Below are 25,360 nucleotides of genomic sequence, written 5' to 3'. Positions count from 1 at the left end.
TACCTGTTTAGAAATCTTTTCTGATCTGAAAATGTGGAACACCCAGTCATTTTTATATCTATAACGGTGCCACAGGGTTCTAGAAGATCCAGCTAAAATGTAGATTTTAATTTATTTTGTATATGTGAAAGTAATTTTTTAAATACTAACAATGATTGAGACTGGAGATTTATCTATGCAAAGAACTTGCTTTATTTTAGTGTACATTTTAACTACATTTTGGACATGTAAGCAGTTTTATTTAAGTATTACAGGACAGATTATTGGGACCTGAACAAGCAGATGGATCTATTGGGTTCCATTTGTAGCAGGATTTGTTCTGATACTTCAGTATTACTTTTACTAGCTGTCTAAACTGTGAAAGCTGCACTTGCAGGCTGCTTGTTTCCTATCTTGAAAGTTACTGGGCTGACAGCTGCCTTGGTTTTTATGTTCTAATAGAAGTATTTTGTTCCTAAGACAATGATAGACCAGAAGAATCCAGAAGGCTCACCAAAGAACAGATGTTTATAATGGCAGCAACAGCATCTATGAACTTCAGTTCGATGATTTGTTATTCAATCCTGGGACCCTTTTTTCCAAAAGAGGTAAACTGGATGTATAACTTGGAGGTCTAATGCACATATCACATGTAGCATTAAAAAAATACCCTATTTACAGATTTTCCCTGTTTGTGATATCTGCAGTATCTTTAATAACAGGTGCAATAATAACCATGGATGTGTATTTTGGATATGAAAAAATAAGTAGTCCAGGAGAGGACATAAAAAGAAAAATAATACTGTTGAGCAAATTTTATCCCCACCCCACCTTGCTGCTGTTTCTATTGCAATTGTGCAAGTTCAGCCCATACAAGCTGTCTTCAGTGTTAAAAGTATATGCTAGGGTTGTGCATATTGATATACCCGAACCGAAAATAAACCCGAAATTAGCCATTTCAACAATATTCGGGTTTCAGGAAGACCAAATACCAAAACCTGGGAATCTGCTTGAAGCTGAATAGGCAATTCCCCAAAAAGCCGAATAATTATTCACCTTTTTCAGGTTCAGCTGTTTGCCTTTGCTCAGATGCACTGTTCTATTCTTTTCCCCATGTTTCTATCTTTTGACTGGTTTCGTTAAGGCCCCATAGTTGCTGCTCACACCACTAGGCTTCTGAAGGAGACTTCCTCACTCGCATGGATGAGCCATCTCCTTCAGAACAGCCCCCATGGTCAAGATTTTGGCTGGCTCCGATATCGTGAAAAGGTCACCCCAAGTAATGGCCTTGTTTCCCCGCACCGTGACCATCTCTTGAAATCAGATTTTTTATTACTATAATAAAGGATTGCTTACAAGGACTGCCACTGAAAGAAATGTTTTTCATGCCTTATTTTTCTTGCATTCAAGCCTTTAGCCTCTGTTTGGAAGCTAATTTGCGTGGACATCATGCTATGTGCCCCAGTTACAAAGGCAGCCCCCAGACTTTGAGGTGCCAGGCTGCCAGTCGGCTCGTTCCACCGGTCCTTGGCAACACTGAACCTGAACACTGATGGACGGCTCAGCTTGCAAATGCCTGGAGGATGGGGTTGACCCCTTTGCTGGCCCATAAATTTGGACCCCCTGTCCCAAAGTTCACCAAACTTCAGCGACCGTCTAAGGAGAGTCCCTGGCAGCCATGCTGCAAATTTGATGACTCTACCTCCAAAAATGCCCCCCCTCGGGAGCTTCGAAAAAAATCCCCATAGACTATAACTTGTAAACCCAGGAATAAAGCTGAAATACCCCTTTACTGGTATGGGTATTTGGCTTCTTCCGAAGTTAATGAAAATAATTGGGCCCAATAAACCTGAAATTTACTGATTTGTGTGTGTGTGCACAACCCTAGTACGTGCTGTTTGATAACCAGGAACAGCCCCCCCCCCCTTTCCAATGTTAAAGTTTACTCTCCATGAGGCTCTCCTTTGTGCTATTCAGTTGGGAGCACTTACCCAGCCTGGCACATTTGGATTCACGTAGAATATCATCCTCAGATTGTCTAAACATATGCTGCTAAATTGAAACCAATGAAACAGCGAATGGAACCTCGACAGGGTTTGAAGCAGAGTCAGTGACAAAACCTAGGACCTTCTTGGTTTAACTTCAGTCGTTGATGCAAACTTCCAGTATTTTCAGGCATACTTCTCACCCCTGAATTCAAGAAATTTGGGTTTAGATTTTCCTCTGTATTGTGAAAAATCTCACTTGATTTTACAATACAAAAACAACAATGGGGTACAAATTGAAAGACTCCATATGTGCATTATGAGATGCACATGGCACGTTTTCCTGAGGTATCCTGTGGATCATATGTCACGCAAAACTGAGGTTCTGTTCTTGTTAGTGCAATCCTCTGAATGTGGGCCACTTCACGTACCATGGCTTGAAATTAGCATAATCTCCACAATTTTTTGTGACATACAAAGATGGATAGCCTGGCTTGTTCCCTGGTGCCACCCTTGCTGCAGTGCAGACCAATATATCAGCTGTGTTTCTGTGAGGGGACTGGGGGTTGTTGGGAGAGCAAAGGCAATGAAACCGTCATAATAATATGTGAGGCATATCTTAGTTTCAGAAACTAAATGTAGTTAAACCATGGTTATGCATTGTGTCTGAACCAAGCTTGTGTGAAAGAGAGAAATTCTGCTATCAGAACTCAGTTTTAACCACTTCACTCTGGGGTTCGGTTAAAGATCTGTGAGGTGAACTGAAGAAGAGAGTGGTCTCTATGTTGGAATTAGGGTTGGCAGTCTCCAGATGGGAGGTGGAGATCTCCTGGAATTAGCAGTAGTCTCCAGATTACACAGATCTGTTCCCCTGGAGAAAATGGCTACTTTGGAAGAGGGACTCTATGGCATTATGCCCTTCTGAAGGCCCTTCCCTCCTCAAACCCCGCCTTTCCCAGGTTATATACTTTCAGGTATAATATACTTTCAGGTTAGAGGGGATAGCTTTGAAGGAAGCCTGACCTCTCATTTCAAAAGTTTATTGAACGTTTACCACACTTCTGTCAGGAGGACTCAAAGCAACTGACATTAATCCTTAAAAACCATTTTAGGAAAAAAATCACAAGCCAATAAAACAACAGAGGATGTATTCCCCATGCTGCTGGCTACCCACAAAACTAGAAATTCTGTCTTAGGGAGTTGTCTAAAAACTACCAGAATAGGAGCTTTCCTAACACTTTCAGGAAGGTTGTTCCAGAGTATGGGAGCCACAGCTGTATGCCTCAAGTCCCTGTATTCCAGAGTATGGGAGCCATACTGTAAAGGCCCAAGGCTGGGTGGAGGAGACTGATGCCAGCTACTTTGGGTCCCCATTGGGGAGAAAGGTGGGGTATAAGTGAAGTAAACAAATACAAGAGGGAGAAGACATCTTGATTACTGGAGTTGGCACATAGGTTTATGATGGGAGTGACAGCTCTTCAAGTATGTGAGACCCAAGTTTACTTTAAAGGTAAAAATCAGATAAAAATTCACTGAACATAGCCAGTCATCAATGCAGACCACCACTCAACTGACAGCTGCAGTTGCCTGCTCTCTTTCTAGCCTAGCTCCTGCACTGGAGAAAGCTGCTTAAACAGACCCACTGTTTTGACCTGCCGTGGGCATGCAGTAATAGGAAATTGGTTCTTGTAGGTTATCCGGGCTGTGTGAGCGTGGTCTTGGAAACCTTCCTATGATTCCGTTGCCTGCCAATGAATCTTTCAAAGGCACAGGAGCCTTGCTAGACCAAGAGAACTGGAAACCCCATTCATCTGGCTTGCCTTCAGAACCCTGCTCCTGATGCTGTTCAATAAATGTCTGGGTTCTTTCACAGCTATGTCTCTGTTTTAATGCTTTGTGGGTTTATTGCTGCCCATGTTCCTTCTTCCATTCTTTCCCCTTCAGTTTATGCAGAAATTAGCAGATTTCTGTGCAGCATTAGATGACTGATTGGCTGTGGTATTACAATATGCTTGAGCAGCCTAGAATAAGCTTGTACTACCTTGGTTGCTGATACTAAGGGGAGACCTTAAACTTGGATTTCTATGGCCAAAACCTTTGTGAAAGTATATCGCTGTTTCCCGCATGCCGTGGCTGCTTGTGTTCTGCATATTTGTGTCTGAAAGCTTTTTATTTCCTTTTTTTTAAAGGCAGAAAAGAAAGGTGCTAGTAGTACAACAGTTGGACTCATTTTTGGATGCTTTGCCTTATTCAACTTCTTCAGTTCTCTGATAATGGGCAAATATGTGAGTATCTTCAGTTGTTTCTGTATTGTCAAAATATACGAAATATTCAGGAGTCTTATTGGCACTTTTAAGACTCACAAAACTTTATTTCAGCATAGGTTTTCATGGATTAGAGCCTGCTTTTTCAGATGCTATGAATGAATTCTGACAGTGCAGTCCCTTTATTTCCCCCCCAAACAGCAGGCTCAAAGAGCCAAGCCATGAAATGCAGAAAGTATAGTGCGGAATGTGACTGGAGTAAACATCAGATCTGCTCAAGAAAAATACCGAGACCATTCGCTAGCTGAGGCAGCTGGCCTGAGAGTCTGCAGGACCCAGAGTTTCTAAAGAGTTGCAGTTTCCTGGGTGAGGAGGGCTGGTGTGATTGTGGGGTTAATTGCTGGCTCCGCCCTCTGCTGTTGAGGGGTGGGACTGAGAACCTTTAATTAAGAAGGCTCCTCTCGCCAGAGAGCTCTTGCCATGGGGCTCTTAGCCTGGGGGTCTGGCCTGGGGGCCCTGTAAGCAGCTGACAAGTTTCTACATTTTTTAATGTCTTGAGTGTTTTTGCTTCTTCAAGCAGGGAGCCTTGAGAGGCAGTTTGTCAGGGGAACAATCAGAGAAGTGCAGGAAAGAAACTGAACAACTTCAGCGAAGGATCACAGTAGTGTGACTAGTGAGGGAGTAACATGCAAGGTCTGTGGCATGTTTGTATTCTTACCTGAGGGTAACAATAATTACAAGTGTAATTTGGTAGCCCTGCTGGAGGAGAAGATACAGGGACTTGAGGCATGCCTGTCCACACTCCATTTTATAAAGGAAGGTGAAGAGTTCATTGTGTACTGGCTGGTCAGGCGGGCAGGGCTGCCATTGCAGCATGGTGCAGAGAGGGCTGAGGGGGGCGTGGCAAGAAGCAGAGGAGGAAACAAGCCAAGACTTCTGCAGCCTGGCGGCTGCACTAAATAGAAAAATCAGTGGGGTAATACAAAGTCCAGTAAACAATCCAGAACTCAGGCCGAGGTCTGGTACTTATCAGAGACTGAGCAGCAAGGGTTGTCCGTAATCAGTCCGAGGTCGGGGTCACAGGCAAGTCAGGCGTCATTGACAGGAATCAGTCTAAGGTTGAAGTCAGGCAAGGGAGTAACTGGAGTGGCGCGTAGCTGAAGCCAGAGTTCAGTAAGTTGAATCCACATTTCAGCTGGGTTTTGCTGCACCTTAAATCTGGCCAGTTATCAGAGTGAGCTTGGTCCTGCCATCACTCGTTTTCATCTTCAGCCGTTGCAATCACTTTACGTCTCTGCAACCTAGCAGAGTGTCGTTTTTCAGTAAGCAGCTTTCGCTGCTTCTCTCTCTGGAGATCCAGGTAAGAGATGATTTCTTGCTCTAAATCTTCAGCTGTCTCTGCCCCTCTGGCCTTTGAGGCCAGCTGGACTCTGTCAACCTGCCCAGATGTTGAAGCCTGTGACTGCCCCTTTAATCCATCAACCGGTTCAGGCGGCTTCTCTGCTGCATTTTCAGGAGGAGCAGCCAGCTGTTCTAGCTCTCCTTCTGACGCCTCCAAGTCTGTCACAGGTGAGGCCATGACACATGGACAGAATGCATGAAACGCTCTTTAGGGGGTAACAGGAGGAGGAGAGTAAGGAATCTCGAAAAATGGAGGTGCAACCAACACAGCAGGAGAATACATGGAAGAATGTGACCCACAGGAGCAGGAAAATCAGGAGTCGTTCTGATCCTCTGTTGCTCAATAATTGGTTCCAGCATCTCCCCATTGATACTGATTCTGGACCACTGGAACAAGGGCTCCCCACCCCAAAAGCTTGAAAGAAATTTCACAGGCTCCTACAGATGAGAGGACTTGAGCTTCTGCTCCCCAATTTAGGGAGAGGTGTGTTCTGGTGATTGGGGATTCCCTACTGAGAGGGGTAGAGTCGAAAGTGTGCCAACCGGTCTTGTTGTCTCGAGAGGTCTGCTGTCTACCAGGTGCATGCATCCAGGATGTGACAGAAAGGATAGGAAGACTCATGAAGCCCACAGATTATTACCCTTTCTTGCTCATTCATGTGGGAACAAATGATATTGCCCGACACATCCCAGAACATATTAAAAGAGACTGTGAGGCTTTGGGTAAGAAGGTGAAGGACCTGGGGGCACAAGTTGTGTTTTTGTCAGTTCTGCCTGTCGAAGGTCGTGGCTTAGGAATGGAAAGAAGAATACTACAAATTAATGACTGGATGCATAGATGGTGTCATCAAGAAAGGTTTGGATTTCTGGACCATGGCTTATGCTTTCGAGAAGAAGCTCTTCTGTCGGGATATGGTTTGCAACTCACAAGGGTGGGAAAAATGTGTTTGGTGAGAGCAGTGCAAACCTGATCAGGAGGGCTTTTAACTAAATCCTACAGGGGAGTGAGACAAAAATTTAAAGCCTAGTATGATGACAATAACTGGAGATGAGAACAATAAAGATATGCAGGGAGTGGCATGTATGCAAGGAAACATAAACTCGTGGGTAAGTACAGAAACAAAAACCTCAGGGCACATAAACCACAGATTCCGATGTCTGTACACTAATGCATAGAGTATGGGAAACAAGCAGGAAGAACTTGAAGCTCTAATACAGGAAGGGGATTTTGACCTAATAGACAATACTGAAACTTGGTGGGATGTCACTCATGATAGGAATATTAAGATTGAGGGGTACAAATTGTTTAAAAGGGATAGACAGGGAAGAACTGGTTGATGAGGTTAAAGTAGTAGGCACCCTGGGTAGTAGTGACCATGCAATCTTGGAATTTACAATCTTGGGGAAAGGGAAAACTGTACGTAGTCAGACATATAGGTTGCACTTTAGGAGAGCTAATTTTAACAAACTTAAACTTATGCTGGGAAGAATCCCATGGTCAGAAATACTGAAGGAAAAGGGTGGGAGTTTCTTAAAAATGAAATAGTGAAGGCTCAATCACAAACCATTCCTATGAGAAGGAAAAATGGGAGGAGCCTAAAGAGGCCAGGGTGGCTCCATAAACGACTTTTTAAAGATTTGAGAAATGAAAAAGACTCATTTAGGAAGTGGAAGGAGGGTGTTATAACCAAAGAGGATCATAAACAAATAACTAGTTCTTGTAGGGAGAGTGTTAGGAAAGCTAATGCTCAGTATGAGCTTAGGCTATAGCAAGAGATGATAAAACAACAAAAAAGGGTTCTTTTCCTATGTACAGAGTAAGAATAAGGACATGATAAGCCCACTGCGGGATCCAGAAAATGAAATTGTAACAGTAGATGAAGAGGGAGGGAAACAGTGCTCAACATGGCATGAACAGAACACATGATGAGGGAAGGGATTTGCAGCCGAGGATTGGCATTGGGGTAGTGCACAAACACCTAGTTTCTTTAAATGAAACAAAGTCCTCAGAGGCAGATGAATTGCATCCAAGGGTACTTGGCTTTTGATAAGGTTCCCCATAATATTCTTGTAGACAACCTGGGAAAATGTGATTTAGATCCTGTAACTGTTAGGTAGATCTGTAATTGGTTGACAGATCGCACCCAAAAAGTGTTCTTAACTACTTCATTGCAAAATTTGTTTATGTATTGTGGTTACCATTCATATCAAGTTATCTGAGTTACTGTGAAATTTTAGATTTTGTGAAAATGCATATTCTTATGAAATTACTACGTAACATATTCAGCCGTAACTCTTGGTACAACGGATGGGAAGTTTAGAATGAATGCTTATTGGGGGGAAATTTTGTCTGATTTGTATTGTTGTCTGATTTCTGTGAGAATGATTTGTATGAGAATGATGTCTTTGATCCTTGGGAAAGATTTGATGTGAAAGATATAATAGATGGGAACAGATTTAAGTTCTCATGACAGCTCAGCTTTGAAAGAGTATATAAGGAGTTAGAAATTGTAAAGAGGTGGGAAGTTCTTTTGCCAGACATGCTGCTATGCTGCTATTCTGTATAAAGAATTTTCCCAGCATGGCTCATCCAAAAGTATGTGAATTTTGTATTTTCACTGTATTTTCAATTTTTATTGTGAACAGATCTGTAATATTTGGCTAAGATTTTTCATACGATGTAACTTTCATATATATTTAACATTTTATTGCTAAAATGTACCTTTCAAAGAAACAAAAACCCCAAAAGGCTTGTGTCCTGGATGTGATTCTCGGCTTTGTTCGTTAAATGGATACTCCGCTCAGTTACAAAAGAATCCCTCCCCTTTGGTCAATTTCATAGATCAGGAATGAACACAGCGGAGCTGATTTCCTCCCCTCCCCTTTTGGTCAATTTCACAGCAAGGGTTTACACAGATTGGGAATGAACACAGCCAGCATGATTCTACCCTCCCCCCCCATAGGCATGAAAGCCTTTCCCCCCGTTTGTGATTACCAATGGAATGATGCAATGGAAATGACACTGCGAGTGTTTTTCTGTTCTTATGACATTGAGATATCCAGAAACAAATTGGTGTGTGTGTGTGGGGGGGGGGTGCTTTTCCAGACCCGTCTCTGCTTTGGCTGTAAAATTGCCACTTGGTTAATTACAAATGAAAGAATCCCGCTGCAGGGCTGGCGGGGGCTGGTGACATTTAAAAAAAAAAAAAAACCTACAGCCAATTACAAAGCAGCATTGTCAGGGGGGAGGGACTCAGAAGCTCCATATTTCGCTGGGGATGCATAATTGATCACAAGGTACTCCTGGAATATCTTTGGGGCAAAAAGCTCCCATGCACAGAGTTTTGAGAATTCAGATGAATAAACTGTGCACCTACAGAGCGGCAAACCCAACGTAAACTTCCAAAGCATAAATGGTCGATTTTCAGGTGGGATAGTGAGCTGGTTCTAAATCTGTGAGGAGGACCAGGGAAAGTTTTCAGCTTTTTTCTTCTTCTTCTTGTAAAGCTCTCTGATTATGTAATGTAACTTCTGACATTGTTCTCTACCCATTGCAGCTTGTTCAGATTGGAGCAAAATTTATGTTTGTTTCTGGAATGTTTGTGTCAGGATGTGCCACAATTCTGTTTGGGTGAGTACATTTTGTTGATTTTTTGTACATGTTACCAATGTAGTATCTTTTTAGATGTAAAATTTTTAAATATTTGTCATGCTTTCCATGTTGCAGGAGTGGTGTTAAGAATGAAAACCGCTTGTAGCGTAAGGGTTCCCAACCTTTTTGTGCCTGCAGGCACATTTGGAATTTTGACATGGCATGATGGGCGCAGGTACAAAATGATAGTGAATCAACCAGGCAAAAATGAACAAAATCAAAACATGAAGAGCAGCCACTCATGCTACTTTTTGTATTGTTCCTTCCTGTGACTGATAAAATACTTACAGGCCACCAATCTGTTATGAAATAAAGCAACCGGCTGGATATTCCAGAGGAGAATATTAGTTTGGTACAGCAGAAAACCGATGTTTGGTGGAACCTTTAAAAGTAGCACATTTATTGTGCCGTAACCTTTCATGGACTAGGGCTCGTTAGATGTGTGAAGCGTGACCATCACTTCGTACAAAACCAGGGGAATGTTATTATTTCCTGGGCCTTCTGACCTCGTTTAGTAGATGTGTGGCATTACTTTGCAGAGTATAAATTAAACAAGACCCAGTCAAAAGAGTAGAAGGTCCTGCCTGAGTAGGATCAGACCACACTTGAAATGTTTGTGCATAATCAGCTTGGGATCTGGATCCGTTTTAATTTTTCCCTCCTTAGAATGTTGGACAAAGCTCCCAATGGGCCGGTGTTTATAGGACTGTGCTTTTTGGTCCGAGCAGTTGATGCAGTTGGCTTTTCTGCTGCCATGACGGCCTCATTTTCTATTCTTGCAAAAGCCTTTCCCAAGAACGTAGCTACAGTACTGGTAAGTATTACGCCAACCGCTGCAAGGGTAAAATATATTACTGTATATACTCGGGTATAAGCCGACCGAGTATAAGCCGAGGTGCCTAATTTCACCCCCAAAATGGGAAAAAATTAGGCACCCGCGTATAAGCCGAGGGTGGGAAAGTAGGCCCTTCCCCCCCCCCCCGCAGGCTTACCTTACCGGGCCGCCGTCGCCTGCCCGCGCGACTTCCCTGCGGGCCAGGAGCGGCCCACGGGGCCTCCCAGCCTCCCAGCTGGGAGGTGCAGATCTGTTTAAAGACCCCCTGCCCGGCTTCACGGGGCTTCCATGAAGCCGGGCGGGGGGTGGGGGGTGGGACAGATCTGCGCCTCCCACCTGGGAGGCACAGATCTGTTTAAAGACCCCCCACCCTGCTTCACGGGGCTTCCATGAAGCCGGGCCAGGTGGGGAGGGGACAGAGTTCCAAGAGGTCTGATCTAACTGCATTGGACCAGTGAAACAATAAGACTACTCCTTACCAACAACCGTATTTCTCTTAGCATCTGAACACTGACTCAGGAGTATTATTATTATTTGGAGGGAGCAAAAATATTCAAGGTCTTTTATTGCACATCTTTTTGACTGCATAAATTAGAGTATAATCACAGGAAAGCGAACACCCTGATCCTAAACACAACTATTTAGAAGCCTCTCATATTAATGGAAGGTACTTCCGTATGTATGAGCTTAAGACTAAAATTTAGACTGCACCCCGCCAAGTATGCTCAATAACAGCCTAAATCACCATGGAAGAGTAGAAATATGGGGCACAAAATAAATCATAGGATTCCACCCCCCCCCCCCCCAGGACAGGATAATGTAACCTGGACAGGATAATGTAATGTAACCTGTGCCCCTTATCCAACACACTAAACTATCTACAAAATTTCCCCCCAAGCTTCCAAGAGTCATGGCTACTGGATTTTAGAGACCAAAACTAAAAACTAAAGGAAAAGGAGACAAAAATGTGAATACTAAATGTGTCATTAGCTATTAATCAAGATAATTAAGGGATACAACTTGCTGCTAGAGACTGAACTGGCAATGAATTGGTCACTTGAACTCCTTGGGACTCTATACATTTCCTCTGAAGGCATCTGACAGCTGGGAGGCGCAGATCTGTTTAAAGACCCCCCGCCCTGCTTCACGGGGCTTCCATGAAGCCGGGCGGGGGGGAGAGACAGATCTGCGCCTCCTAGGTGGGAGGCGCAGATCTGTTTAAAGACCTTCCGCCCGGCTTCAGGGAAGCCCCGTGAAGCCTGGCGGGGGGGGGGGGGACAGATCTGCGCCTCCCACCTGCAGAGAAGGCGCGCGGGCAGGTGGCAGCGGCAGCGGCAAGTTCCCCCCCCCTCCACCTACCGACCTGCGTATAAGCCGAGTTGGGTTTTCTCAGCCCTTTTTTTGGGCTGGAAAACTCGGCTTATACGCGAGTATATACGGTACACTTAACCTTACAGCCACCACTGAAGGGGTTTCATCCTAATTTCCAAAAATTGTCAAAACAAGATTCTCAGCCTCATAGCTGACGGTCTCCTAGTTTAGAAAATACTTAATGTGCACAAACCAAAGCCAAAGCACTGGTAAATAGGGTGAAGCAGAATGATTATTGGTTTTTTTTGCAAGATGTGACCTCAGTATGAATGATTGGATCCCATCTAAATTTTCTGTGCCCGGGAGCCCTGTGCACAAGAGGACAGCGTCCCTGCCTCCTTCCTCCAGCTAAAGCCGAAATGTTGTGGGGGAAGGGCTATGGGGTTGCCGGGTCCACCCTGGCCACTAGCGAGGGATGGGGGGCAGGGTTGCCAGGACCAGGTTGGGAAACTCCTGAAGTCATTTCCTTATTCATAACAGGAAGGGATATCATAATGCTCTAGAAATGAGTTTACCATAGAGATTTTTGAAAGTCCTAGAGTGTCATGACATCACCTCCTTTTTGAAAAGTGATTTCCATATTCTATCCCCCCCCCTTTCCTTCTCCTTCACTGCTTCACTTAGTGAGGGGAGGGGACAGAGGTGTTCATCGCCATTACCAGGTAAAGGGGCAACCCTCCCTGCCCAGAGCCTCCAGATTTTTTTTTTTTTTTGTATATCCAGCCTGGTCTATCATTTTCAGAAGCAGAGTTCTTATTTTCTTTAAGCTGTGGCTTAAAGATATTTTTCTTTAGCACCACTCCCTCTCTAGCCATTAACTAGTTGCTTCTGTCGCCTTCAGGTCATGAATTTCCCTGATCAGGAAATAAGGGACTCCTTTGCAAGGGACTTGAGACTAGGGTTTTGAGGCAACCAGCAGGAAGCTGGGAGCAGGGGGATGGGGTGGGTCTGACCTCGCTGACATTGCTGTATCACTTCCAGGTACAAAGTGACAAAGAGTAGCTCTAGAAATTAATGGAAACTAATGGGTTATACCTGGAAGTGGCAAAGGGTAGGTGTAGGAATCACCGTAAACTCTACGGTACATTTTCCATTCATTTCTAGAGCTACTCTTTGTCACTTTGCAAAGTGGCAGGCATCGCTTGTTTGTTTGTTTTTTGTCCTCCCATTGCCACATGGAGTGGTGGTAGGCAGCGGAGCTTGCCGGCAGGAGTTTACGGTTTACTTCCAGGTTGTACTTCCACATACAACCTGAAAGTGACAAAGAGTAGCTCTAGAAATTTTTCCAAGAGTGCCCTCCCTATTCCTCCTTCTCACCTGACTGTTCTTCTACCAATACTAGTATGGAAGGCGCCATCTGGATCTTTCTGGTTTTAATCTGTGTATTTTTTGGATATAAGCTTTTTATTATAGTTTATTGTATTATTATGATGTATTGTATTTTAAATTGGAATATTGATGATGTTATTTTGTTCCGGACAGGATAAAAATGCAATAACTAAATAAATAAAAACGGCTTCCTATTTTTGCTGATTGTGGGGGAAGGAATTCATGTAAGATCCTTGGCTGTTGGCCATCTTAGAACATGTATACAATCTGGAGGATCAGATGGAAGTGTGTGTTCACTTGAGAACTGCTCCACACCTAGGGTTGCCAATTGCCCGGTGGTGGCGGGTAAACTACTGCCAGCTGAGGGCCGGCGGGCACTGCGGGCACATGCATGTGGATGCGGCGCACGCACGCAAAGACACAGCGCACGCGTCACTTTCGGGTAAACCCGAAAGTGACGCAGACGCTCTAGCACCCTCGGCTAAAACTCTGTAGAAACAATAGAGTTTTGGCCGGGATCGCTAGAGCGTCCCTGTCACTTCCGGGTTAAACTGGAAGTGACGTAGGCGCATTGCGCGCTAAGGCCACGGCCCCGCGAAGCTCCCGCCGGTGGAGCTGCAGGGCGTGGCAAGCCTATCCACACCCCCCACTGGAACTTTGTCACATTCTGGGAGAGGAAAAATTCAGCAAAGTTCTTATTCTTATGGGAAGTACGCATGAAAATAATTGGATAAAGTCTGTATTATTGAAAGAAAATTCAACAAAGTGCTTATTTTTGTGGGAAGCATGCATGAAAATAATTGGATAAAGCCTGTATTGTTGAAGATTTGACCTTTCAGCTCTTCTAATTGAGTGTGATGGCCTATTAAATCATAAAAAGTCAAGACTAAATAATCTGCATCATGGTGGTGTTCGGGGATGTGGAATTTTTAGTATCCTCAGTACTAGTGCTGTGCCATGTCCCCTTCTTCTCTTCTTTACTTGAAGAAACCAGTATCTCATTGTCTTGAAATGCAGATTGATTGCATAAAAAACAATTCTAGAAGTTTTTGAGTACACATTTGTACTCTTATAGTCTTCATTCAAAGGTAAGAAGAAGAAGGTTTAATTTTTATATGCCGATTTTCTCACCTAAGGAAGAAACAAACCGGCTTACAATCACTTTCCCTTCCCCTCCCCACAACAGACACCCTGTGAGGTAGGTCGGGCTGAGAGAGCTCTAACAGAGCTGTGATTAGCCCAAGGTCACCCAGCTGGCTTTGTGTGTAGGAGCTGGGAAACAAATCCAGTTCACCAGCTTGGCCTCCGCAGCTCATGTGGAGGAGTGGGGAATCAAACCCGGTTCTCCAGGTCAGAGTCCACCGCCCAAGCTATTCCTCATTCTGGTAGTTGTCAACCACTATACTGGCAACTTCTTATGAGTATTGCACCGGTTTTTCGAATCATTTAATATCCCCCACTGCTGCATCTCCCCACCTAGGCAATTTTGGGGTCCTAACAAAAAGGTATCTTATTATTCCCTCCCTTCCTCCAAGGAGCTCAGAGCCATGTACATAATCATTTCTCTCCACCTTTTTTTATTCCCACAACAACCCTGTTGCATGTTAGACTGAGAATTACCCAATGAGCTTCATTGCAGAATGGGAACCTGAATCCCAGTGTTCCCAGTCCTAGGTTGGACACAACAATGTGACACCACACCTGCGTCATTGAACTTGTGATTTTAATGTCATGTTGTTGATAATTCTTTGGCATTTTTTTCCCCCCCAGGGCAGTCTTGAAATTTTTACTGGACTGGGACTAGTGTTGGGTCCACCGATCGGTGGCTTTTTGTACCAGTCATTTGGCTATGAAATCCCTTTCATTGCCCTTGGATGTGTAGTGCTGATTATGGTGCCTCTGAACATATATCTCTTACCCAGATATGGTAGGTATGGTTTTTGTTTCTTTATGGTTTCAGGTTGGGTAGGTCAGGCTAAAAACAACAACCAAAAAAACAACCTTGTATATTTGACCAACTCGTGACATTCCTTTCCTGGAGTCTGTTGTCGCTGCATATAAAAATATGGCATTAAAAACAGGACTGTAGCCTAGTTCACAGGCAATGCAAACACATTTGGTCATTGAGGCCGTGCCTCCTCTTTCCATTATATGCTCCAGTTCCTTCCCTGGCTTCCTGGCTTATGGTGGCCAGATGATCATACTATGGTCTATATGTGCCCTCTATAGAAACCTACTTCCAACCGTGGTTTCCAGTTCTAATTTAGGTAATGTGGTCGCCAACCTCCAGGTGGGACTTGGAGTTCTGTGAAATCACCGTTCTAGATGACCTGCAATCAGTTTCCCTGGAGGAAATTGCAGTTTTTAGAGGGCAGACTCTATGGCATTATATTCCTGCTGAAGTCCCTCCTCAAACACCACTTCCAAATCCCCAGGAATTTCCCAAGCCAGAGCTGGCTATCCTAAATTTGCATATCTGGTTGCTTCCATTAGATGTAATGATGACTAGATGGGCTATATGGCCCCATCCAACTCTGTGATTCTCTTCCATGATGACACTACCAGAAAAGGAGGGAGCAGAGGGACATCAGTCTCAGGAGGGCAGCAGCAGCCTGGGCTAAACGCTGGCCTGGGGAGCCCCAGTGGTGAAACCTTTTCTCTCTTCCCCCCCTTTCTGCCAAAATTGTCATGGCAAATTGTGGTTTGCTCAAATTCAAGAGGTTGTAGCTCACTGCCAGGGTGGAGAAAGGGAGGGAGAGTGCTTGAGCTGACACATGCTGGCCAAACCATTCTTCAACATGCAGCATTGAACCAGTCAAACTCTGCCTCAGTGTGCTATGCTGATAATGGTGGCCAGAGGCCACAACCCATAAAGATGTACTATGGATGCACTGAAATCTGTACATGTGCCCCAGGGGCATTTTTCTGTACATCCGTCTAACCCACTGGTTCCCAACCGGGGGTCCATGGACCCCCAGGGGTCCGTGAGAACTAAATTAAGGTCCGCAAAACAAAGTTATAAACCCATAATAAATATTTTCAATTAAAAGTTCTCTATTAGAAAAATATATATTCAAATATTATTCTAAGTTTAATGTTTAACTAACAGTTATGATTAAAGTTTATTTTCAAATTCTCGGAATTTTTATTTTGAACCTTGGGGTCCCTGCACCGAACAAAAAAGTCCTAATGGTCCCTGGTCAAAAAAAGGTTGGGAACCACTGGTCTAACCCCTTAGCCGTTGTCAGAAGTTCAAAGATCAATTTGCAATAAGGTAATACAGGAATGGGAAGCTGATGGAAAGCATAATTTAAAAGCCCCATTGCTTGTTGTGGGTGATGGTTCAATTGTACGTTGTTGTTTTGTTTGTTTTTTGAGAAAATTTTGAAGTATGTTAAGGATGGGGAAAGAAAGTATTGTTTTCATAGTGTTGAAGATGGCATGAAGGAGATATCATTGTCCATGTGCATTTATCTCCATTTTTATTTTTGTTAACAAGTTGGCCATTGTTGTGTTCCAAAAATAATGAAAACTTGCTTGAATTGAGATGGTGACAAGGCAAGAGACTGTAAGTGCATAGCCAGGGCAAAGATGCCTTTATCATGCCACTTTCAACTCTTAAAAACTCTGCCTCCAGCCCTGTATTTATCAAGAACCTGTGCTGCTACTATTTTTTCCATCCAAATTAGTCATATTAAATACAGTGAAGGGTTGAATTAAAAAAAAAACCTGGTGGTCATAGCCATACGTGAAGAACAATCACAGCCTGGGAAAAGATGATATATACTCCAGGTGTAGGCAACGTCTGGCATGGATGCCCAATGGTGGTATGCCACACTGTGTTACTTGACTTGGCCGTCCTCTTGGTCTGCTCCAAAAGTACAGCAGTAATCAAATTGTGGTGGGTATAGAAAGCCAAAGGACAGGTTAGGAGCCAGCAGGGGCCTGAGGAGACAACAAAAGCTCAATCATTGATGTTTCATGCTGACACTTCTAAAGCAGTGTTGTTTCACTCATGCAAAAAAATCAACGAAGTTAGATCTATGTACGCCAAGCGCAGTCTGGCTGCCTGAGGTACCCCATCATGATACTGTAAAAGAAAGTTGTAAATTGACCTGCAGATAACCTTCAACAAAGATAACTTTTTCTTACTGTTTTGTTATAGATTCAACGCCTGGTAAAGAGTCTTTCTGGAAGTTTATCACTATTCCCAAAATTTTTCTCCTCTGTCTTACTATATTTGCCCTAAGTGCATCTTTGGGCTTTCTAGATCCAACAATGTCGCTATTTGTCTTGGAAAAAGTAGGTGCTATTGGGAGAAAAACTCATATCAAGTACATGTTGTCTTTTATACTAAAGTATTAGATAAGATTAGGTTATTAGATTTTATAAGGGTTCTGGTGAGATAGCGGTGGGGACTCACTGGCAAAAGCAACCCTTTATTTGCCCTAGTGGCAGCTTCTTGTTTGGACTTCGTTCGTTCTTAGGGTTGGATCCAAACTAACATTTCCACAAATACAACCCATTTCCTTTACTTCAACCTATGGAGCATGATTTTCCCACCTCCCCCTTCCTGTGGAAATGGACAGGGGACCCCCGGAATAGTATTTTGGGAGGCATTTTGGGATGCCCCTGGAGGTGGGAACATCATACTTTATTGTCAGAAGTTCTTGCTTTTGCAGTTCTTGTTATCCTCACAACAATTCTGTGAGGTAGGTTAGTCTGAGAAAAAGTGACTGGCCTAAGGGCAATCAGTGAGTTTCATGGCTGTGCAAGGATTTGAACTCAGGTCCCCCCAGGCTTAGCTTGAACCAGCTATCCACACTGTGCACAACTCCCACAATTTCATCCAAAATTTCTTTGTTCTTTCAGCAATGGAGCCAGTATGTGTGTGCCTTACTTTGCCTTTCACTGAAATTAATTGACAGTCTTGGTTGTTTCATCAGAGTAAGAAGAATAATGGAGTGGGGCTGACAGAATTTGGCAAGGGGTCATAAAACGCCATTCATGTGGAATAACATGTCTCTTTTCTTCCTTCTTTCCGTAGTTCCAATTGCCAGTTGGATTTGTGGGATTAGTGTTTCTAGGTTTAGCCCTCTCCTATTCCTTATCGTCACCATTACTTGGTTTTCTGAGTGATAAAAAGCCTGTGAGTAGAAAGGTTCCTGCATCCTTGTCATACCGCTGTTTTATACAACTAGGGTTGCCAGCCTCCAGGTACTAGCTGGAGATCTCCTAGCATTACAACTGATCCCCAGCTGATAGAGATCAGTTCACCTGGAGAAAATGGCCGCTTTGGCAATTGGACTCTATGGCATTGAAGTCCCTCCCCTCCCCAAACCCCACCCTCCTCAGGCTCTGCCCCCAAAATCTCCTGCCGGTGGCAAGGAGGGACCTGGCAACCCTAGTTGCAACTGATGCACTGCAAAGGTTGAATGGTATAAATTACTTTTTCTAAAGTCTTAACATGTTTAATCCCATACTTGGTCTAAGGACTCATTGGTAAAGTACCTTCTGGCAGGATCAAATAATATGAAAGAGATGAAGCACAGTTAATAGCAAAGATTTTTAGACCCATTAGAGTTACTACAGAGCTAGTCTGTAGCCTGTTTAATTTGCATGGAGAAGTAAAGTAGCAGGGCTGGGAAAGGCATCTTCCTCAGACTTTGAGGAGCCACTGCCAGTTTGAGACAGTACTGGGCTGGGCAAGTGGTATGATACAGTACATAGCATTTTCTCGTGTTCATATGCAGGCTTCAACTAAAGTTAAACAAGCTTGCCTGCTTTTTCTCTCTGTAAGGCTGAGGTTTTCGTACTGCAAGATGATCAGGGGCTCCTCAGTTAAAAGATAAAGGTAGCTCATCTACCATTACCTTTCTTTCCCTTGTATGCCCTGAGGGAATATTGGGTGTACTCTAGAAAGCACTTTCAGAATTGGCTACTACACTGAGTGTGTGTGTGAAAGAGAGAAAGGTTCAGAATCGTCCTCAGTGTACAGGCTTTCTCTGCAAGCAAGTAGGTCTGGAAAAGCAGTTGTGATATAGATTTAAAATTGCACTACTAAACTCCAGCTAGAATTACAAAGATGGGGTGGTGGTGGGGAGAATAGAATTCTGAGAATGGATGCAGGCTTTGTTTTGAGCTAGGCTTCCACATGCAAGTGCAAACTTAAATGTCACCGTTCTTGGAATGTGGGAAGCAATATTTTTAAACACCTTCTTTCTCTTTCCTGGCAGCTTACTTGACAGTTTTATTTGGTCTAAACATGATATTTTGGTCTGGGTTGAGTTCCTCAGCAATCTCTTTATTCCTTGCAGCCTTTAAGGAAGTGGCTGCTGGTCATTGGAGGCTTAGTGACATCATTGTGCTATTTTCTGCTAGGACCAGCTCCCGTCTTGCACATTGAAAGGTACTGAATGCACAGGGGTCTCTCTAACATGAAGGTTGCCTGTCCTGAAGCTTTTATGTATCAAAACATCCATAGCAAAGGCTTCATATTGGTGCTAAAACAGGTGACTTTTGCCACATCGCTATTTGCGTTTTTCCCCTCTTTTGTACTAGTTGTTGTTGGAGATGGTTAGAAGCATATGCACTTTGAAAAATAAAAATCCAAGGCTGCAAATTACTTGCATACTTGGCATTAAGTCCCATTGAACTTGGAGTGACCCCTGCCTCTGAATGAGAAATGTGTGAGAAAGGGAATTATTCACCATACATACATACATACATACATAGTGATATAGTAACACACACACACACACACACATATATAACTGGTGCAAATTAGAGTGGAGTGGCCATGTTTGTATGTTGCATTAAAGCCCCCCCCCTCCAAAAGAGTCTTGTGGAACCTTAAAGGCAAACGGATTTATTGAAGCATAGATTTTTGTGGGCTGAAGCCCCTTTTATCAGATGGCCCACAGTCAGCCACTGAGCTTCACAGCTGAGCTGGGATTTGAACCCTTTCCGAGTCCAGCAGTCTTCACTGTGCCACACTGGCTCTCTGTCACATGGTATCTAAGTTTAAGACACTATTAGCCCTGGCTTGGACAGAGCTGACATGTTTCTTAACCACTGCTGGTGTTAAATCATGTAACATAACTAGGTTAAATTGTTATCACCGATTATAGCTGCTGTGAATGGTCCCCTTTTGTCTCTTGCATACTTTCAGATTTTTTGTTGTACAATTACCATCAACGATGCCTCTTGCATTTCATGGGCTGTTAACCCACTGTTCGTTCTTTCTGCAGTGCATATCTCTCTGACTGAAAGTTCATTTCATGCATCTGACAAAGGGGACCATGAAAACTTAGGTTGCTTCCATTAAGATTTTGTTCCGGTTTGGCATCAGAACTGGAGCACCCACATGGTGGCATCCTCCAATCATTGATTTTCTGGGTTTTCTCCTGGTTTGGAAAGACTATAGTCAAATAACCTTTGTGTGCTGGGTGGACAGGAAGGTATCACACCCACAATGGCACCGTTGCCTCAGGTGCCACCCCCTACACACTTGTCCTGTATTCAGCAGGCAGGGCCAGACAGGTCTCAAGGCTTGGGCAGCGAGGCTTAAGCATCAACAGGAGCTGGAAGAGGGAAGGCAGGCTTATGCCCAGTGAGCCAGTTGATCCAGCAAGCTTTCCCTGCCCAGCCCACGGCTTAAATAGGACGAGGACAGCAGCTTTACCTGCTCTGGAAGCAGCACCTGCCAGGCTTAAATGGGCCAGAATCTTGCAAAAGGACTACATCCACCATGCTCTGGCCCAGGAGGTGGAGCAGGGGCTGGCAGCCTGGCACACTGCGCCTTTGCTGGGCACAAGTTGCCTGTAGCTCCTGCCAGGTGGAGATGGAGTCTGGTTGGCTTGTGGACCAAGTCCTGGACTGTGGTTTGTTGCCCCAGGACCTGGGGGGACAGAGGGAAGTCCTGGTGGAGGTAGGGTTGCCAACCTCCAGGCAGGGCCATCTTAACAGCCTTCTAGGCCCCCGGGCAAAGCAGCACACTGGGGGGCCCCAACCCACCTACACAACCACTCACAGGAATAAGAATGTAAATGGTTGATAAAATTGAAGATATATTTATTGGTACTTCCAACAAAATCAGTGTTTAAACATTTAAAAAAAAACATGCTGTACAGCAAAGACTAATCAACACAAACATTTGAACAATATAACATAGTATTTATCGTTTATAATATTTATAGTTTAGTATAGCATTTATTTTAGGAGCCCCGTGGCGCAGAGTGGTAAGCTGTAGTACTGCCATCCAAGCTCTGCTCACGACCTGAGTTCGATCCCAACCGAAGTTGGTTTCAGGTAGCCAGCTCAAGGTTGACTCAGCCTTCCATCCTTCCGAGGTTGGTAAAATGAGTACCCAGCTTGCTGGGGGTAAAGGGAAGATGACTGGGGAAGGCCCTGGCAAACCACCTTGTAAAACACAGTCTGCCTGGTAAACGTCGGGATGTGACGTCACCCCATGGGTCAGGAATGACCCGGTGCTTGCACAGGGGACCTTTACATTTTAAATAGTATTTATTTATTCATTGACAGCAAGCCACAACATACATAGGTTAGCATGGGACCCTTTTCTCGTGGGGGCCCTGGGCAACTGCCCAGCGTGACCATGTGTTAAGATGGCCCTGCCTCCAGGCAGTAGCTGGGGATCTCCCACTATTACATCTGATCTCCAGGCACAAGATCAGTTCCCCTGAAGAAAATGGCTGCTTTGGAGGAGGGATTGTATGGCATTATACCCCATTGAAGTCCTTCCCTTCCCCAAATCCCACCCGCCACAGGCTCCACACACCCCCCCCGCAAATCTCCAGGTATTTCCCAACCTGGAGCTGGCAACCTTGGGTGGAGGGCTTCTCAAGGGCAAGTTCTAGGCAGATGGTTCAGGGACATTTGCCCTGTGGGGGGCCTTCCAGAGTTTCCTGCTCTCCCCCAGACCCCACCTCTGGCTCCTTGGATGCTTCTGAGTCAGGTCCACAGCCAGCTCAGTGGGGTTCATGAAAACACCACGGAATTGCTATTTTAAAAAAATCAGCAGTTGCCAGATCATTACAGCACAATAACTAGGGTTGCCAAGTGCCAGGTGGTGGCGGGCAAACCCCCGCCAATCCACCTGGCTGCCCGCCGACCAGCTGAGGGTTGGTGGGCAACGTGTGCACGCACCCTGCCCACCACGGCACATCACTTCCGGTTGACACCCAGAGCCTTTAACCACTCAAACTTTTACCCAGTTTGAGTGGTAAAAGGCCCCTTGCGATGTGGCATTTCCGGGTGTAAACCGAAAGTGATACAATCGCGTCAGGGCAATTTTTGCCTCACCTCCACCCCAAAAACCTCCCCCCGGAGAAGAGGGGGGACCTGGCAACCCTAACAATAGCATTATAACAATTTATTGCCATGATAGGATATGAGGCACTTCCCTTCCTGGTCATTTGCATCCAAACAACTGCTTCTACAATGCAAGCAGATGGGGAAGCCTTTAGCCCTTTTCATTGTGGAGATGGTATTACATTTCTACAACAAAAAGGGCTAGAAACTAACTTAAAAAATGAAAGCTGGGGATTCAGAGGAGCAACAGATGGCAATAAATCATCATAACATGATTGCACAGGAGGGATCTACCCCTTGCTGATTTTTTTTTTTTAATTGAAGGCCCTCCAAGTGGTTTAGAGGGGAGACGGCAGCTGTGGTAGTTTAACACAAGGAGCCTATGGGGGGGGGGAACTATTGTGTCGGTCTCTGTTGCTGCTGCAAGTGCATCTGCATTCACAGCGGCAATGAAAGGTTATACAGAGAACTTTTGCCAAGTGGAGGCCCAGCCGTATACTTCAGTAAGTTAGTTTTGTCTTTAAGACACCAAATGACTACATTTGTTGCCTTGCTGTAACAGACTGTGTGTGTCCCACTGGAATTTGCAGCCCTGGCAGGTAGAATGGAAATCTACTGACTATGGGGACAAATAAGTTAAATATTGAAGATAATCTAAAAGTAATAATGATCAGTTTGATGAAGCCGTGGACTGTAGACAGTTTAATTAAGACGATAGTGGAATATTCTTTCTTAACTGTCTCATTTATTTTAAAATATTTCTTTTGTAGCAAACTGTGGCTCTTTGTTCTAATGCTAGTCATCATTGGGTTTTCCCTTGCAATGAGTGGTATCCCAGCATTCCCTGAGATACTCGGTTGTGCATAGTAAGTAATTTTCTCCTGAAACTTTTTTTTTGGGGGGGGGGGGCATGACCAGATTTTATTCTTTGATATACAGCTATTCATAGAATCATAGAGTTGGAAGGGACCACCAGGGTCATCTAGTCCAACCCCCTGCACAATGCAGGAAATTCACAACTACCTCCCCCTGAAACCCCCAGTGACCCCTACTATATGTCCAGAAGATGGCCAAGATGCCCTTCCTCTCATCATCTGCTTAAGGTCATAGAATCAGCATTGCTGACAGATGGCCATCTAGCCTCTGCTTAAAAACCTCCAGGGAAGGAGAGCTTACCACCTCCCGAGGAAGCCTGTTCCACTGAGGAACCACTCTAACTGTTAGAAAATTCTTCCTAATGTCTAGATGGAAACTCTTCTGATTTATTTTTAACCCGTTGGTTCTGGTCCGACCTTCTGGGGCAACAGAAAACAACTCGGCACCCTCCTCAATGTGACAGCCCTTCAAGTACTTGAAGATGGTTATCATGTCCCCTCTCAGTCTTCTCCTCTTCAGACTAAACATACCCAGCTCCTTCAACCTTTCCTCACAGGATTTGGTCTCCAGACCTCCCACCATCTTTATTGCTCTCCTCTGGACACGTTCCAGCTTGTCTACATCTTTCTTAAATTGCGGTTCCCAAAACATATTTAAAAAATCAAATTAATGACAGGATTGTTTAAATATGCAGAATTGATTAGGGCAGTCCAGGGCATATTATGAGTTATGAGGGTGGTAAGCTGTCTGTCTCTGAGCAAGAGGCTCTATTAATTCTGTGTTGGAACAACAGCACGGTACATTCTGAATACCATCACCACACCTGTAAATGGGCAATGCTCCACAAACCTGTTATTTTTGCAGGGAGAACAATTGGGGGGAGCTGGCAGTGCTCTTTTCTGACTTGAATCGGCCAGCTCTGCTGCAGACTCTGCCACCTTGTGGTTAAATTACCAGTCACCAAATGTTGGAGTAGTTGCAAACGAACAATTTATAACTATGCAAATAATCTGCTTGTGTCTTTCTGTCTGCAGTGAGAATGGGTTTGAGGAAGGATTAAGCTTGTTAGGACTGGTCTCAGGACTCTTCAATGGATTGTGGTCACTTGGGTATGTAGCAAGTCATGTCGTGTCAATTGTCCTGATTATTTTCAGTTAGCATATAAGGTATGACCAACATGGAAGATGTTCACCCCTTCTCCACACTAAACTTGGATCTTCTGCCTCCAGCTCTTGCCCAGCAGCTGGTGAAAGGAGCAGGCTGATTGTCCTGGACTGGCACTGCATTGAACGTACTTTAAAATTGTGCTGTGGTGCATTCCAGTGTGGTCTTAGGGCATTTGCTAGACATTGGTCAAATCTGGGAGAAGCTAAATAATTTTCATATTCCATTGTTGCAAAGTGAGCAAAGAACAAACTGAGGCCACTTATTCATTGGCTTGCGTTATTTGGATGCAGGTGATCGGAAAGGAAGGATGAGCCTCATGTCTTTGCGCTACAGTGGTTCAGCTGAATAAGTGGGTTGTGAAGGTGGAGCATGGATGAAGAACAACAGAGTAGGGAGGTGTGGGAAGTCCTTTAATTCCACTTCCCCATTCTGTGACATAAGAAACAAGAAAAACCCTGCTGGCTCAGACCAGGGAGGGTCCATCTAGTCCAGCATCTTGCCTCACACAGTGGCCAACCAGTTCCTCTGGAGGGCCAACAACTGGGTGCAGAGGCTCAAGCCTTCCCCCGATGTTGCCCCCTGGCACTGGTATCCAGAGGTTTACTGCCTTTGAAGGTGGAGATTCCCTTTAGTCACCATGGCTAATAGTCACCGGCAGACACGTCCTTCATGAATCTGTCTAATCTCCTTTTAAAGCTGTCTCTGCCTGTGGCCATCACTACATCCTCTGGCAAAGAATTTCACATTTTAATCGCTCGTGATTTCATCCAAGCATTAATGCAGTGCTGGGACTGGAGAGTTAGGCCTGCTATCACTTTTCATTCGTGTAAAGCAGCTTGCTTGGGAGGTAGAGTTAGCATGAACTTCCCCCTCCTGGGTTCATAAAGTGACCGTGGTGAATGGTGAGGTGTTTTATTCTCCCTTCAAGACATGGTTTTCCAGCAACAATTTTTTTTGCAGTTTGACTACTGAAGATATATCCCTCTGAAATGGATGTTCTTATCTGAGGGAGAATATCTGGATCCCGAGCAACAACTGAGTTGTGCCTGTGTATTCCCCAGATGAGCCACAATTCATCTGAGAAAACCATATAAAAAGACAGAAACTTCAGTAGGCACATTGTCTGAGGGCATCCGGCAGCAGCCAAGCTAAGCTAAAAAGGCAGTCC

At 44.4% G+C, this 25,360-nt stretch overlaps 1 protein-coding gene across 1 annotated transcript in view; it reads left to right on the top strand.

Moving 5' to 3' along the window:
- The first annotated feature begins 479 nt into the window (after positions 1 to 479).
- Positions 480 to 25,360, top strand: part of SLC18B1 (solute carrier family 18 member B1) — a 28,882-nt gene continuing 4,001 nt past the window's right edge. Inside the window, exons 1-10 of the mRNA XM_056856610.1 lie at positions 480 to 587; positions 4,154 to 4,249; positions 9,187 to 9,260; positions 9,948 to 10,095; positions 14,587 to 14,743; positions 16,982 to 17,118; positions 17,864 to 17,965; positions 19,134 to 19,225; positions 22,920 to 23,015; positions 24,060 to 24,134. Of these exons, the coding sequence (XP_056712588.1) occupies positions 504 to 587; positions 4,154 to 4,249; positions 9,187 to 9,260; positions 9,948 to 10,095; positions 14,587 to 14,743; positions 16,982 to 17,118; positions 17,864 to 17,965; positions 19,134 to 19,225; positions 22,920 to 23,015; positions 24,060 to 24,134 (1,061 nt within the window). The 5' untranslated portion in view covers positions 480 to 503. The remainder of the gene's footprint in view (positions 588 to 4,153; positions 4,250 to 9,186; positions 9,261 to 9,947; positions 10,096 to 14,586; positions 14,744 to 16,981; positions 17,119 to 17,863; positions 17,966 to 19,133; positions 19,226 to 22,919; positions 23,016 to 24,059; positions 24,135 to 25,360) is intronic.

This window comes from Euleptes europaea, chromosome 10, assembly GCF_029931775.1.
Source record: "Euleptes europaea isolate rEulEur1 chromosome 10, rEulEur1.hap1, whole genome shotgun sequence".
NCBI classification, from domain to species: Eukaryota; Metazoa; Chordata; class Lepidosauria; order Squamata; family Sphaerodactylidae; genus Euleptes; species Euleptes europaea.
Note: the sequence above shows the minus strand (reverse complement) of the source record. Positions and strands in the feature narration are given on the sequence as shown.